This window comes from Lutjanus erythropterus, chromosome 6 (assembly GCF_056507025.1).
Source record: "Lutjanus erythropterus isolate fLutEry1 chromosome 6, fLutEry1.hap2, whole genome shotgun sequence".
Taxonomy (NCBI): Eukaryota; Metazoa; Chordata; class Actinopteri; order Lutjaniformes; family Lutjanidae; genus Lutjanus; species Lutjanus erythropterus.
The window spans coordinates 32,028,971-32,046,160 of NC_139322.1; the positions used below are offsets into that span (position 1 = coordinate 32,028,971).

Here is a 17,190-nt window from a genome sequence, read left to right on the forward strand (position 1 = left end):
AGGCTAAAGTCTGTCACTATATTTTTCTACTGTCATGTGTTCAGAATCCCTCTTTGCACCGTCTTATACAGTCAGCTGAGCTCTGTGAGCTGCAGGATGATCCATTCATACAATATCACTACATCAGAAAATGGCTGGAGGCAATCCTGCTGCTGAGCTGCATTATGACACATCAGAGGACTTTTATCTTTTGTCTTTGTTTAGACTGAGTGCTGCTTTAATTTCATGAGGCAGATAAGAAGTTGCTCTGCTGTGTTGTCCACATGTTCAAGAAAAATATCCACTAGTTATGAGAGGAAGTTAAAACCTGATGTGTTTGTTGTCTTGTAGTCCATCCAGTATCTGATAAACTACAACCCATCAGTGTGCTACGGTTTGTCTCTGTCCATGTGTTAAAAGACGTGGATTGTTGAAATGTCCTTGTCTCTGTATTAAACAGGACAACCTCCCTGTAAACAGATCATAGTAACGATTTGGACCACCTGAACTCTGATGATTGGCCAGACAAGTCAAATGCAGAATGGTGGTTTTATTTTTTTAAAGATGATTTTCACAATTCTACTGTTATATAAATGAAGGACAAACTCTCCTCTTTACAAGACTGCAAATATTTGTTTTCTATTGGTGCCCTCATCAAAGATTTGGCTGACTATATTCTGTAATTTTATTAAGTCAATAATACCTATGAACAGACCAAAACCAACAAGGAACTGTTTTGTCTGTGTGTCCAAAGCCTGATATAATTTAGCTTATTTTTCTGTCGCAGAGCTCACTGTTTCAAATGTGTATTAATGCGCAGTTGAAAATAATCCCCAACAAACGCACTATTTACGCCTGTAATGATGGCTAGGAGTTCTTTTACTTCAATTAAATTACATATTTGTGACTAATAAGATTTATTTAAAAAAAAAATCCAGGAAGTCTTGCTTATTATTAAGTTGTGCAGACAACCATCGAAAAAGCCAAAGCACTTGGTCCGGTGAAATAATAATATAAAGGTATTCTTCAAGCAGACCAACGTGGATCGACAGTAGCTCTTCATCAGGATCTAAAAAACACAATTAGTCTGAATTATATGCCAGCTGTGGGTGGTTTCTAATACATAACCCATAGGGAGTGCTAAAATTATAGCATGGGCTGTTACAGGACCAGTGTGTAGGATTTATTGGCATCTAGCAGTGAGCTTGTAGACTGCAAACACTTTACATCACCCTAACCTTCTCGACATGGATGAGAAACTATAGTGGCAAAAGGCCCTGTCTAGAACCAGAGACACTGATACTGATTAGAAAATATCCAGATCATTCAGCTTACACTTGTCTCAGCCATAAGACAGAATGACAGCATTTCAGGCATTAAGACCAATACACACGTTCGTAAAATAAGTCTGTATGTTGATGACATGTTGTTATATCTGATTGCTATCTAACAAATCCACCAACCTCCCTCCCGCCAGTCCACAACATGATCAACAGCTTTGGTAAGGTTCCTGACTGGTCCATTAACTGGTCTGAATCCAAGATTTCGCATGTTCACATTTCAATAAACCCAATTGATAAACGAGTTGGGCTTTGGACAAACAGGGTTGGTAAGTTGGACATTGTTGGTTTTTGTCTTTTCATGGCATTTGTTGAAAAAAACATAAAATAACACGGCCTTGTCTTTTAAAAGAACGGGAAAAGGAGACATGCCAAACTGACCTTGGTACACATATACATGGACCATCTGTGTGGTAAATGTGCAACATTAGCTTGATATGTTTAAATCATTTTAAATCTTTGACTAACCCCAGTTGAATCAAAGCTCGATGTCGTTGTTTTACTCTGATCACAAAGGATCAAATAACACTGTCAAACACTAAGCACTGAATGACATTTAGGTCTACATCATCCACACTGTTCCCCTCATTGTGTGTAAAAATCCCCATGTGACCAAAAGCACAGTGTGACTGAGCTGAGGCCTGTTGTTAATGAACCACTATAATCAACATTCAAATGTAAACTCTTCCAGTGGCACATGAAATGTTTATAATCCCTGTTTTTTTCTATATCTGCGTTGTTAGTTGTAATTTAAGTGGTTGCTGTTGCAGCATGTGTATTTATACTCCTCTAGCTGGTTGTTCTCTAAGGAGATTGTGATGTAAATGTACTTTACTGTAGATGGCTTCATGTATAAAGAATAGAAAATGGTTCAGCAACTTTTATGACTGTAATTTATACAAAGATTCAACAAATATTAATACATAACTATAAACTTTAAAGTCTGATTAATTTCTAATACCACAATAAATACAAATATTGTCATACACTGGATGTTTACTGGATCTGTGCTCACTACTGTAAATGTTTAACCATTGAAATAAATACAGATACTTCCAGTTTATGTTGTGTTGAATAAGTGGCTCTTTGGAGTTTTTAAACAGTTTATTGTGTCAAACATGGTATATTTTATGGTAAAGAAATCAAAGCTAAATATGTACAGTTTTCTTTCAGTAACCTTTGCAGCTCTACAGTGTCTACGTCTAACATGTCTTCAGCTGTGGTCTGGATTCAAACTGGGTCGTGACCTTGTTTCTGTTTGTCCCCACATGAAAGTGAACTACACGTGTTGTCTCAGTCTCTCAGAGTGACAAAAACCCCCCAAATGTACCAGAATCAGGGTGAGAACACTTCAGAACCTCTTCATGGCACCATTACACATAAAAGGTAATATGTACAAACTATCTACATGTCATTTTAGATTTATAATTACAGTGACTTCTCAAGCTTTCTCTGTTGAGTCAGCTGCGCCCGTTGATGTGACGCTGGTCAGTTGTTATCATCGGCTCCTGGGACTCCTTCCTGCTCCTCTGCAGCTTTGGCATGATTGGAGGTGCAGTGTGACTCACAGTAACGTGGCTGTTTCTGTCTGGCTGCAGATCAAACAGAAAAGCTTGTTGATGCAAGGTTGCTCCACATTTAATATATCAGACACCATCTTGGCACACATTAATATTTCTCTCAAACACAAACTTTATTACTTCAAAATTATTTTTTTCCTGAATCATGAAAACCATGACAGTAGTTATATGATCATAACATGTTGTATTGCTATAGAATCCCAGGAAATTCCATAATAATTTGTCCATTCAGTAACCATAGAACAAAATTGGCAAAAAAAAAAAAAGAAAGTGTTTTTGATCATAAACAAGTTTGTGCAAGTTGATTTTCATACCAAACTAAAACAGTAAAGTTGCATGCAGACCTGTAAAACTCTGCAGCATGTGTTAAACAATGGTCAGCAGCAATGGAATGTAGTAAATGAAGTAAAGCCTGAGAAAAACAAGTGGTACATTGTTTTTAGCCTGGGGGTCTCTCTCTTCGTCTCCTATGTTTTTTGGCCATTTGAGGGCAGCAGAAACAAAAACCAGCATACTATCACCTCTTAGCTTATTTTCACTTATAAGTAAACAGTTGCTAATTGACCCGTCCTGCCTGATACAGAGAAACATCAGCATTTAGTCCAGTATCTACTCTTCTTTAACTCTCTGCTCTTTTGGTTTTCACCAACTTCTACAGGAAATATCTGATTCTTTAACTGCTACATGCTCCACTATGTTCAGCTAGTTGTTAATTTCGTCCGTCACTGTGGAGTGCAGGGCCGATAATGTACAGTAGGTTTCTAGAACTTATTTCCTGAAAACGGCTGCCTGCTGTGTTTGGAAACAAAACTCATGAGAGTGATTAGATTTAATCAATTAGTTAGTCGTTGGCCAGAAAACCTAAACAATGCGCTTTAAAGCTTTTATTTTTTCCTGTTAAAGGCAAGATAATTAACCCTGTGATGACACAAAAATCACAAACCTTGACCTAAAACCAGTGGTACTGTGTTTACAGTTCAGTATCACAGCAGTTTGTGTAATGTCACCAAATGTAATCTTAAAGCGATAATGAAATTTCACTCTATATCTACTCAACCCTGTGCTGATGTGAGGTTTGCTGAAGATCTCCAGTTCACAAAACACTCCTGAAGCTTCAGCAGAAAACAGTGTTGCAGCCAGTTCCAGTACAATTGAAGTGAATGGTGACCAGTTTTAAAATGTAAAAAAACACAAAAAAAACTCACAAAATGTCTCCATACTGCTCTTGGGGTGTAATCCAAGTGTCTATAAGCTGTGACATTAAAAGTTCACCCAAAAAGACACAATTTACTTCTTGTGAGGTTTTTTTGTGCTCTTTTTTTTACATTTTAAAACACAGTTTTCTGCTGAAACTCTGGGAGTGTTCTGTGAACTGGAGATCTGGAGTGAATGTTCATTTTTGGGTGAACTATCGCTTTAAGATGTGTGTACATGGACACAAATTGTCAGTTCTTTTTGTAACAGTCAGCACAAATTTCAAAGTAATGACGACAAAAATAGTATAAATCAGTTCCCATGTAAGACCGATACTCAGTGTCAATTGTCTTAAGGGAGTAGTTATTTTAACCTAAAGCATGATGGTTTATTGAACCTAACGAAATAGTACAAACCACTGAGCTGAAACATGCAAAACATTAGTATGGTCCTTTAACAGTATTTTTAACATTTGTAAGCTGAGCTTCAAGTAGGTTTTATGGCTCACTGTGAATTAACTAGTAAAGGCCAACTTTATTGTGATCATACAGAGTACAATTATACAGTCAAATTCATTTTCTGCATTTAACACATCCTAGTATGAGGAGCAGTGGGCAGCTGATGTGCAGCACTGGGGGACCAACTCCAGTTCTAAGCCGGCACCTTGGCCAGGGGTACTGATCTAATATACATGTTTTTGATGGTGGAAGGGGACCACAGCATCTGGAGGAAACCCATGCAGGCATGGGGAGAACATACACACTCCACACAGAAAGGCCCTGTTTGAACCACTTAGCTTTTTAGCCTCTTTTAGTTCACTGCTCTACACCATGAATTGTTCTTAACCATTCCATCTTCGTGTAAAGATGTTAGACAGCTTCACAGTCTAACCTGCTGTAATTGAAAGATCCAGTTCCAATAATCCTCCTGACAGGAACAAGAGATCAGCAGTGGCTCCATCAGGTCACCTGAAACATCATATGAAATGACTGAACTTAGTTTTACTATAATCCAATGCCATACTTAGCTAAAAAAAAAAAAAGTGTTTGTGCAGTGTACCTGTCAGCTCAAACTCCAGCCGTCCAGGCAGAGCCGACCTCTCCACTGCTCTGATGCTGTGTCGGGGCAACCTGCCCTGTTACAGATGACACGGAGACAAAGAAATTCTGTAAGGTGGGCAGGAATTTTCCTCTTTCATAAAGGGATTCAATGATTGTACTAGAAGAACCTCATTTTAGCTCCTGACTGAAATGCATTGAGTGATGTTGTAGGCAGCAGGTGTGAGTTACAAAATGTTCCACCCATGCTATATGTCATGTGTCAGAAGAACAAGCGCAGTGTAAAGATTAGCGGGACACGTAGTTGTGCCACAGTGGTTGAAGAGGTATTATTATGGATTTTTCCCATAGAATCATTTTACACTACCTCATATCCTATATTCAGACGCTTGTTGTCCACTGACAGCAGCAGGACGTCTTGTGGAAACAGAACCATCAGTCTTTCTTGGAGTCCCTGCAAGAACAAAGACGACAGTGTCACTGTTACCGTTGGCTGTCTGACAGATCATACCACTGATAAGATACTGTGACACTCAAAATAATATTCCCTGTTATACTGTATGGACACTTATGATTTAGCAGATTCACATGTGCAACAACATGCATTTTAAATGACACTTGCAGTTTATTACAACTTGCTTATGTGGCTAAAAAGGGACAAGTTAGACAATCCTACAGGTTGTATACAAATTTATTCAATAGACTTATTCACAGATTTATTTCACAGAGTTATATTCAAGTTATTTAATCATCTGGTTAACTGCTTGGTTACAACCTGTCTGATTGTCTAAATGTCCATGTGTCTCACCTCATCAGACTGTGATATCACCATGTTTCCAGATATCAGCACTAAACCTGCTGAGTACAGTTTTGTTAAATTGGAGATTTAATGTTTTAAAATGTTACATATTTCATCCATGCACGCACTTTGTTCACTGTGCTGCAAACTAATATCATTGTGCAGTATCAGTTATATCGAGACAAGGAAACATAGGCATCCTATATAGGTCCAATATCAATATTTTACAAACAAACAAACAAACAAAAACCAAATAAATGTCACATCCTTCTGGAAAGACTGTTCTGAGTACTTTACATGAAAATCAGTCCATAGTAGGAGCTGAGAAAGTTGGGAAAAATCTTATTTTTTTAAATGACCATCTGTTCACACATCAGCAATGGAGCGCGATTAATGCATGTAAATTACTTCAAGTAGTACCTTTAACATACTTTTAAAAAATCCTTTCTGTTAAATAAGTGACAGCATCCCTGAAAGCCACATCAGCCTCTGCAGTTCATGCCACGTTGTGTGTCAGAAGGTCAAATCTAACCTGAGACCAGTCTCACTTAAAAGCATTTTATGGCACAAAAGAGAAACAGCGTGCAAACTGGTCCAAACAATGCACCGTGTTTGTCCACATCAGAAAAAAGTTATTAAGACAAAATCTCTTTGCAACAGATGGGAACTGGGCTCATGAGAAATGTGATTTTCAGATTCTCTGATAAAAGGAAGTTTTCTCGTAAGTGGTTTATCTGGTATCTTGTGGTAAATATGGGAAGCAAGAGACGGCGAGAGTAAACAACAAACTCTCTTCTGTTTTGTTTTCTGTGAAGCCTGACAGATATCTGAGGTTTTCCTTCCCTTCCATGCTGACACATTTAATTCTCACTCTGACATTATTTAATTTGTGCTTTAGTCTTAGCTGGAGAGCAGCAGTGTTGTGGTATCAATCTCTTCTATTAATATTGTTGTTTCACATTCATCATTCACAGTCACACTAATTACTGATTCCTTTGTTAATATTTTTTTGTCCCTGTGACACGGAGAAACCTCATATGGATAATTAATTTTGTGATTTTAAGAAAACAAGCTTGATCTTAATATATGAGTTGCCATACTGTCTTAGCAAATAATTATTTTGTGGACTTAACATAAAAATATTTTCTCTTGATCACAATTATTTTATTTGTGATTTCGGGAAACCAAAGTTTCTAATGTCAAGACTGTGTGATCATGATGAGAATATATCTGTTCTTCTAGCTGACCGCCTGGGTTGTTTTTTGACATCTTCCTGGACTCACATTCTTCACTTATATATTGTAAGTCTATGTATTACAAACTCTGTCTTCAAATACTGTATTTTTTGTGATTTTGCAGTTCCGTTCTGTACATGTCACATCGATTACACTTCTGTCCGTCCTGGCAGGGGGATCCCTCTTCTGTGGATCTACCACAGCTTTCTTCCCCGTTGAAAATTTGTTTGAAGTTGTTTTTATTTGCTCTTTCAAGGGTCTACAGGACAAGGGGTGTCACACACTGCACAGACTTTAAAGCCACCTGAGAAAAATTGGGATTTGTGATATGAGGCCATATATATAAAATTTGACCTGACTAAGAAAGACTGTCGTGTTTTAAATTAAAAATGTCAAACTACTAAAGAACTGATTTTAATCTATAGTGCAGACTACTTGTAGATGATTAATCCAGTGTGAGAGAGTATTTTAATTACCTGTCTCTGCATGTTGATGATATGGACCATAGATATGCACCCCGGCTGACCCATGTGCTGTATGGGCGACCCTTCCCACTGCCATATGGGAGCCTGTAGTAAATACTTCTTCAGCTCTTCTCTTTTCCAGTGCTCATCACAGGGTAACTGAGGAGGAAACAATTTGTTAATTACAACTAAATCAGACTGATTTTTCACGTAGTTGTAGCCAGATGTGCAGCAGTTATTCAGGCTTTACTAGATATGAGAGAGCGCAGTGGGAGGGACTCATGGGTTGTGCCATTGATTTGTATCTCCTGTCCTCTATGTGTTGCATCCATCTCTGTCGCTCTGCAGCACTGGAACATATGAACACTTTAGAGTCCACCATTGGACCTGGATGAAAGAAGGAACAACATCAGTCACGCTTTGCACCGTGTTACCACGTCTCAGCCGGACTCGGTAATTTCCACTGACTCACTGCTGATCTCAAACATGTGTGGTGAATGTGACACGTCGGGGTCCAGGGAGACGGTCTGCAAGGAAAGTCCAGAGAGTGGAAGGATGCCCTGCAAGGTAAGAGAAGACAACGCTTCAGAAAAAAAAATCAGGTCAGTGTACTTCAGCTTCCTCAAAAGAGATTATTGTTATGCAGGGATTCCCCAACGAAACCAACACAGACCAACATCAACATCATCATTAAACGCTTGAACCTACACGTACTGCTTAGACTTGTTAAAGTCATCACTTCTGCTTGATGGTGGTATAATCATTCATAACAGTCTATGAAGCCTTTGCTGCCTCTGACATAAGTTGCCTGCACTGCAAAATGAGATACAGATTTTGAAAGGTGTGGGCATATGCCAGGCAGGGAGCATCTAAATGAAAGTGCTACATCAATTAAATATAATTTAACCATCCTGTTTTTGTCACTTGATGGAAGCACAATACTAAATCACAGGAATACTTATTTTTGGGCAGGATTTATATACTGACAGTTGTATCTTTACTGAAGTTTTTTTTTTTTTTTTTGAAAAATTCAATGTAGACTTGACATTTGACAATATCAAAAACACCAAAGAAAATGAGAAATTATAGTTAATAGTTATAGTTAATTTATAGCAGAATAAGCAGATATTTTTGTTACAGATTGCTATTAATAAAAAATAATACTGTGACATAAGATTTCTTTTTGGCTTTGTTAAAACAGACAATAAAAATTAAGGCTGCACAGTATGGTATAAAATATAATATTGCGATTACTTTAACTGGAATTGCGATTGCAATATGTGATACAATTGGTGGGAATGATCATTTTTGGATTACGTTTTAATTTTTTCTGAAAAAAAAAATTAAAATTGTGATGAAGTGACAGTTGTTGGGGTCTGTATCAAACAAACATGTTTTCTCTCATCTGAAGAACAAGGTTTGTAGGCCAGGTGATCTCTGCAGCACCACAGTACTTCAGTATAATGCTGTTTTCTCACACACTTTTCCTTTTTCAAAAAATTGCAATTTGATTCTGGTTGTGCAATTTGGATACTGCACTTGAACATATTGTGAAAAAAAATCCACCAACTTAATTAAGTTGTCTGTTGCTGCAAATGAAAACAATGAGAGCTCTTAAAGAAGCTCTTCAGAGCTGAGGGAAACTGCAGAGTTGAGTGATAATTATCTGTGGATTCATGACCACAGTGACACCTTTCAAATTATACACAGTCATTTGATCTGTTGTAAATCTAAAAATATTGATTATGCAGCTTTAATATGTGGTTGAAGCTTAGGTTTTACTGTTAGATTAAAAAACTGTATTTAACTTGAATTTGATTTTGTAACACTAAACAGAACGGGACCTCAATCAGCGTCACCACCTATTAACACCTGTGTTAACCCTCCTATTCCATATCAGTATGGATGCCAAGTCTATTGTAAAGTAAAATGCACAAAGAAAACCTCATAAATGAAGTCTTGTCGAGAATGGTCCAGGGAGAGGATCAGCAGGTGGAAAGAGAACAACACCAGGAAGTGTTCAGTGGTTCCCTGTGTGGACAGATTAAGATAATTAACACCAAACAAGCAATGAATTCATAAAGATCTGAAACAGTTTGACTGGAGGCTGTATCAACTGTGAGTTCTGTGTTTATGGCAATAAAACAGACTTGCTTTACTATTTTTCAACGAAAGACATTGCTGTCCAGACAGACATTTGTCTTCTAATTAATCTGTATGGAATAAAGCTGCAGTTTGTACAGTAAGTCTCAGAGTAATCCCCTTTAGGATGAAGCATCGATGGAGCCACACCTCACTAACTCCCAGCTGACTCCTGTGTGTGTGTTTGTGTGTGTGGTGCCATGTTATGTTACCTGTGTGTAGCTGTTGTAGAGAGACACCAGGGAGGAGTGGATGATCTCTCCATACATGTGTGGAGGTTGGCCCTCCCAGGCCCTGATTGGCTGCTGGGAGTAAATCCTGTGGTGCAGCTCGTCTCTGCTCCTGCCCCACAGCACCACCTACAGACACAAAACTGTATCAGTCCAGATCTACTGATAATCACTTGTAGATTTAAATATTCTGCAGCTTTTCAAGTGGCTGGCCACTTTCCCTAAGTTGCACTTAACCTTGTATGTTGGTGTATGTATTCAGTATGTGTTTTTTTCTACATGTGTGCCTTCTCATATCATCACCCCATCCGTATTTATACGTGACCATGTTTCACAAAGTGATGAGTCATGAATAACTCAGCAAATTTCTCTCGAGGCCTCCAGCAAGACTGTAGTCATTGATGTTTGAGCAAAATGTTGCACAATCCAGGGGAATTTTATATCTAAAATTGAAACTATGTCTGTTCTTCTAAGAACAAACACATGAGGACTGTGTTGTGTTGTCCTGTGGAATAGCACAGGGATTTTTCAAAGTCTGAAAAAAATCTTGGAAAAAAATCCCCTATAATTCACTTGTTTAGCTTCACTCAATCCTTGAATGTCTATTTGAGCACAGAGAACAGTTAATAACCTCAGTTTTCTGTTATATATAACTTCAGACTTCACCAAATACATAAAAAAAACATCTGTCCAAAGATATTTATCAGTTTCTGACTTTAGTAAAAACAGCAAAACTGCCCAATACTGTATCTCTGAACTATCTCTTTAACTAAATCACACACATCTAGGCCATTTTTTGTTATCTCCTTTTGATAATTATTGTAATAACTAATGTAATATATGTTTTCCCCACTTTGAAAACCATATTCATATCCAGACTATTTCTTCTTCAAGTGGAAAAAAACTCCAGTTTGTGTGGCAGACAGTGTTTTCTCACTCCTTAATTTCCTGTAAAGTTTGAATCATACCAAACAGGGAATGCACAATCTCACACTTTTGTCATGGAAATTCATAGAGTGTGTTTACAGCGTGTCTGGCCTCAACACAAATAACAGCACCGAGTGGAAACTCACTCACCACAAGCATCTCACACCACCATCTGTTGGAGCACTAACAAGTGTTAGAAGTGTTCGCTCAAAGTGAGTCACACACTGTTTCCTCACTGTGAGAATTGCACTACATTAGGTTGCTGCTTGTGTTTTGTCACCGCCCTACACACATCACATACAAACACACACACACATCAGACAAACACATGTCACACACATATAATGACCTCTTGTTCCAGATGCCGTACTGAAGGGTGGCGCGGTGGAGGTGGAGGTGGTGGTGGCAGCTCATCTCTGCTGGTCCTCACTGACAGCTGAAGCTTGGTCTCTCCCAGACTCCACACCCTGAATGAACACACACACACACACACACACGTTCACACTCTTCATGAGACAGGGTTGTCATGTAGCAGCAGTCAGTGTTGAGACACAGCGGCTCAGTGGTTAGCCCCGAGGCCTCATAGTTGTATGGGTGTTGGTTCAGTTTCATATTGTTTATAAAATCAACAATACGGTAACCTGTGCAATAAATCAACTGTATGCAATAACAATTCAATGGTGAAATACTCACGCATTTATTAATTTCCGCTGTGCCTGTCAGCCAGTCTACACTCTTATTTATAATATTCTTACACATCCTAACACACTTATCCCCCATCAACTGCATTATTATTGTTATTGTTCTCATTTTCTGTTTTTCTATACATTGTTCTCTATAGTAGCATGATGTAGATATGTTTCACATGTTTGTACATACTCACTATATTTATTCTATCCATATCATTTCTATATGCTTATATATACTTCTGGTCTTCTGGAAAAACTGTAATGCAAGTGTCCCAACTGTCTAACATTTTTAATTTGGGGTAATTTTGTAATGATTCAAATAAATAAACTTTTCTTATCAAATAAACATGTTCACCAAGCTTGAGATATTAAGTTGAACCAACAACTCTTCAGTCACACTGATGAACATCACAAACACGTTTGATTTCCTTTGACATTTTCTCAGTTTGAAGAGTCAGTTCTTCATTTCACACAAATAACTTACAGCTGCACAACTCGCACAGGGACAATATGTAAAACTTATTAGAGACTCACAGCAAGTTTTCATCATTTATGTCTTCTGCAGATAAAGACATAAAGGTGTGTCTCAAGAGAGTTTTAACTCTCAAACAATGCATGCTGGGAAATCTGTTAATATTCTGATAGTGTTTCTTTAGAAACTTAATTTAATGAGTTGACTGAGTTCTGCTCAATCTATTCATTAAAGTCATTATTTTAAGTCAGGACATTCAAAGTTAGAAGAACTCGTGTTAATTTTTTTGAGTTTAAATAACTTGTGTGAATAAAATGTGTATATCATGTTATGTTAATGAGTTGTCTTGACCCCCCTGCAGCCCAGCAGCAGCCAGACATAATCAGATTACATTAGAGCAGAGACAGACCCACCTGTTTACCCTTTGCCTCCATATTTTGCAACTTTTGTCCATTAAAGACATGACCTCTGTCCCAATTTCATACATTAGTTGGCACCACAAACTAATTCTGAACAGATGATAGATGTTTAACCTGTAAGTATAATCTTACATTTCATTTAATTTTGAATGGGATGCTGATAAGTTCCCATCACTTCCATATTCTGAAAAAACAATATGTGTTTTGATCAATTCATTAGATTTGCTAATATTAAGCCAATCCATAAATAATGTAAATAAGCAGGCTGTTGGTGGAGCCTCTTGTTGTTTCTGGGTGTGTTTGTAGAGAACTGTTAGTAAATCCTTCTTCGGACAGATGTCGCTCTCTGTTTGCGAGGTCAATATGTGGCAATACCTTTTTTCCATTTTAAACTCATGTTGAAACATCTTCTAAAGAGGTACCAGTCATGTAGTTGTGAACTGTCACTGAATATTGTGGTTATTTCGTGCTGTTTTGTATTTTCTTGCTGAGTTCTGAATATTATTTATAATTCTGCTCTATACTTGCCCCCTATAAAATAAACATAAATATATGTTTTCATATCACAATGATTTTGAAGTCAATCCAGATCCAATTTGCCACTTATACAAATGTGGTGTAGAAACCTGAAGCCTTTTCATTTGCCATTTGTCTTAATACATGTCAGAGGGGATCTTTAAAAAGAAAAAATAATAATTCCAAAATAAACATTGAAACGAGTGGACGGTGGTGGTGAGACACATTCAAAAAGCATTAAATATGTGGAAATACATTTTTCTTTCTTTTTGTAAAGTTAAATCAAGTAGTCCCATTCTGAATTTGAACATGTATCAACATACACACTGCATCATTTCCTAGAATTGCATTCATTTTTTTTAATATCAACACAGTCAAAATCAGCACATTATGATCATTAGTAAATAGTGCATCATACTTCAAACCAGGAGTTTTTAACACTTTGTAACTTAAGGTCCTCTTATGATTATTAAAATTTTCTGAGGACGACCCTCCCAAATATGAATGGAGAAAAAAATGTGATGTGGCAGGTGATAATATTATTACCATCATCATTACTGGTACTTTAAATCTCTATTTGCATTGTGCTCCTGTATATTTTCTTTCCTCTTCATCCATTTTGTGTCACTGTGTCTGACGGAGCATTAGCAAGCAGAACATACCACACACATCTGCTGCATCGCGTGTGTGTCCACATGCAAGTGTGCATCTTTAAAACAGTCAAACATAAGTGGCCTGCATCCATAAGTAGTAATTATCGAACAGCCACTCATAAGAACTGGTAGTAGCGACTGTTGTGATTAGCCTCTGCTAATCCCCCCGCTTCAGAATGAGCGGGGATTTGTCCCGCCCTGACTCTGTCCTAAACCCCTCTGTGCTCCAGCCATTGTCTTATAGTAATCTGCTAATCACATCAGTGCAGCGTCACCAACTTCCCAAGTTCATGCTGAGTAAATAGGAGCCAATTAGTTCTCCTGCCTTGTTGTTCTGCTGGGTGCTGATGGCTGGAAATCATACAGATGTGATCTGGTGTTCTGCAGGTGTTTTCATCACGGTTGATCACTGAACTTCACTTCAACTACACTACCTGGAAGTTTTCTGTGTAAAGGCACATCCTGCTAGTCACAGTAAACACCTACATCCTGGAAGAGTTCAACATAAAAATGTAAATTCCCTTACTGCCTTGAAAATGAGAGAGAACTGAACATGGGTTGAATCATTAGTTCAAAGCTGTCTTATGAGTTTCTGAAATGTTAAACAAGTTAAGTGAACTTGAGAAAATGTTAGAGTTCAATAACCTATTAAGTTGAATAAACTAAGTGTATGGGGGCTACTAACTAACCTTAATCATTAGAAACAATCATTATTTATCTCGACATGTACTTAAGACACACAGCAAGTTTCCATCATGTCTGTTTTCTTCAAACTGCAAAACAGAGGGGTCTGGAGAGAGTTTTAACAGGGCATGCTGGGAAGTCTGCTGATGTGTTGATCAAATATCTTTAGAAACTTAAAGGAGTCTAATGTAACAACTGCACTTTCAAAAATGAGTAATGCAGTTCAAATAGCGAGTTTAGTCAAAGGACGGTATATTAAATAGGTGGAATCCTATTTAATATACCTTCTTTTGTTGAAGCGAGTTGTTTCCCCTCATCCCCTCCTCCTCAGACTCGAGGAAGCTCAGGCAGGCTGCAAGAATGCTGCAGGAGTGCAAAATGGGCACAACATTGTAATCTGACAATAACAAACATTGATGAGTCCTATACTGTAGGTTGATCAGCTGTTCATAACTGTCATCTCTCTGTCAGTGTAAAATTAAATCTATTGTCCTGAAAACTAAACCACACATGTCTGAAAATAGACCCTCTGGAGGAGTTGAAGTTCAGTGACCTCCTGCTTTACTGCCTGCATTCAACCATCATAATCATCTACTCCTTCTGAAAGTTTATGAATGATTTCTTACGCCTCATAAACAGACACTAACTCATTCTGCATTCATTTTAACTCTAAGTAATGTAAAATGGGCGCGCAATAACACAAATTACGGGCCAGGAATTTCAAAAAGCATGTGCTGGCTCTCTGTTGTCAGAGAAACGAGTATTTCCTTATTCTCTAACGACGTATCATGGTCATTTTATGATTTATTACAGTAAATATATTACAGACTTCTCCTTTAATGAGTTAAGTGAACTCACAGAAGTGCATTGTTTCAAATGAAAACATTTTAAGTCAGAACAACTCATATTCATAAGTTCTGAAGTGGTCTGAAAATCCTGATACACAGCAGGTTTTCATCATATATGTTTGCTTCAAATTATAAAAAAGAAAGGTCTCAGGACAGTGTTAACTCACACAATGTGTGCTGGGAAGTCTGCTAATATGCTGATCATGTTTCTTTAGAAACTTAATTTATTATTAGTTAACTGAACTCTGTACAGTACATTCATTCAACTCATCTCTTCAAGTCAAAAGGCTTAAAATTGGAGGAAATCGTGTTTAGAAGTTCTTGTATGAATTCATGTATGAATAAAACTTGTATATTTACATTAAGTTAATGAGAAAAGATCAGTTGATTCTACTTAATTCTGGTATGATTTTTTTCAGTATCATTAAACACAAAGCAGCCTTGAAAATGTCACACAGGAGGCTGCCTCCTCTTTTGATTTAGATGTTTAGCTCCAGAACATGATATATGACAATGACATGCCAAACAAAACCACAGTGTTTGAAAAAAGTGCTCTTTTCACTTCACAGAATGTCACCGCTTCCTCCTGTAGAACTTGTTCGTACACGAACCACATTTAAACAAACCAAACAAGTACTCTCTCTATAAAGGTGTGAAGATAAGCACAAAAGAAGTTAGTAAATTCACATACAGTCTGAGGTAACACTGGTATCCCTGTAGCCCTTATTAACTCTTGTCATACTTTGTTCCAGGATCCAAGTACAGTCATCACTGTGTGAATTCCCCACCGGGACATTTCTATCATTTCTATTTCAGGTCTTAGCTTTAAACTTGTGAACTTGTTTCATGTCTTACCCCAGATTGTCTCCAGAGAGTTCCAGCAGCTCGATCTCATCAGGGCCAACCTCGTCCACCCCAGTATGCCTCTGGGTCACACTGCAGCATCCCATGACGGACGAGGATGAGGAGTCTGTCCCTCTCAGCTTCTAGTCCACACACTGAGCACCATCTGCCCAGACAATCATCCCCACTGTGTGTGTCTTTGTGTGTGTGTGCGTGCGCGCGTGTGTGCGGCACACTAAAACCAAAGAGATAACATAAAAAACTGGGGGCTTGTCGGGTCCAAAAGAGGATATAGTGTGCTGGAGGGAGGAGGGGGTTGCTGCTAAGCCCTAGTTCCCCCTTTTTACCAGCATGTAAATTTCCATAGAACCCAGAGAACGAAAGGTGTTGAAGCGTTTGAAGAGGAATTGAAGATAAAAGTGACGACGAGGTTTTGTCAAGTGGCAGCAGCGTATAGTTGCTCCTTCCTTCCTGTCAGTTGGCTGTCTGCAGAGAACTGAGCAGCTTCCTCACTCTGTTTTTTTTTTAACCCTCTGACTGACTGACACTGGGAACCTGCTGATGCCTCAGCAGCATGACAAATAAAAAAACTGCTTCTGTTGTCATTCAAAAGACGAGAAAAAAGCAGCTCCTACAGATTATACACCTCTTCATGTTGATGCTCTGAGCCTCCTGGTTGAGAAGCATGTGGATGAAGCAAACATCCTTGTTGGGAAAAATGAGTTTACACGCACCCAGCCTGGATATGGACGGGCAAGTGAGATAATTATGAGTTAGGAAACGGAGAGGTAAAGGGCTGCAGTCAAAACAACAAGCCACAACAACTGCAGAGTGGAGCCCTGTGTTGATCTTCCTGGTTAGAATTACAGTCAGATGGTGGGAGGGTTTGTACACAATCATGTCTAAGTGTTTCTGGCTCTCCACAGGCCGGGAGCTGCTCTCATGTTTCCCTGAAGTAATGTAAGATGACTGATAGAGATATTTTGCAACAGCTGTTGATTTATGATTTGATTACAGTAAATTAATCTATCGTTACAGGGGAAAAAAAAAGTTTTTCAATTGTAATAGCAAAACATATTCCTTACAAACATGGTGGACTGGGACAATTTCCCCTGGTG

At 38.2% G+C, this 17,190-nt stretch overlaps 1 protein-coding gene across 1 annotated transcript; it reads right to left on the reverse strand.

Annotated features, from left to right (window-relative positions):
• Nucleotides 1-905: 905 nt before the first annotated feature.
• Nucleotides 906-17,187, reverse strand: LOC146325576 (putative pleckstrin homology domain-containing family N member 1). Its single transcript, XM_084721658.1, has 11 exons — nt 16,085-17,187; nt 11,298-11,415; nt 10,004-10,150; nt 9,594-9,680; nt 8,122-8,209; nt 7,900-8,036; nt 7,662-7,808; nt 5,519-5,605; nt 5,153-5,228; nt 4,985-5,061; nt 906-2,911 (listed from the first exon to the last, which is right to left on the reverse strand). Exons 1-11 carry the CDS (start codon nt 16,177-16,179, stop codon nt 2,780-2,782), a joined length of 1,191 nt encoding a protein of 396 aa, XP_084577784.1. The 5' UTR covers nt 16,180-17,187; the 3' UTR covers nt 906-2,779.
• Nucleotides 17,188-17,190: the final 3 nt, after the last annotated feature.

Coding starts and splice junctions, on each gene's coding strand:
- LOC146325576 (XM_084721658.1), bottom strand. CDS start 16,179: ATGGGATGCTGCAGTGTGACCCAGAGGCATACTGGGGTGGACGAGGTT. Junction 10,151..11,297: donor TACGGCATCTGGAACAAGAG/GTCATTATATGT, acceptor TTGTGTCTGTAG/GTGGTGCTGTGGGGCAGGAG. Junction 7,809..7,899: donor ACTGCGCTCTCTCATATCTA/GTAAAGCCTGAA, acceptor TTTCCTCCTCAG/TTACCCTGTGATGAGCACTG.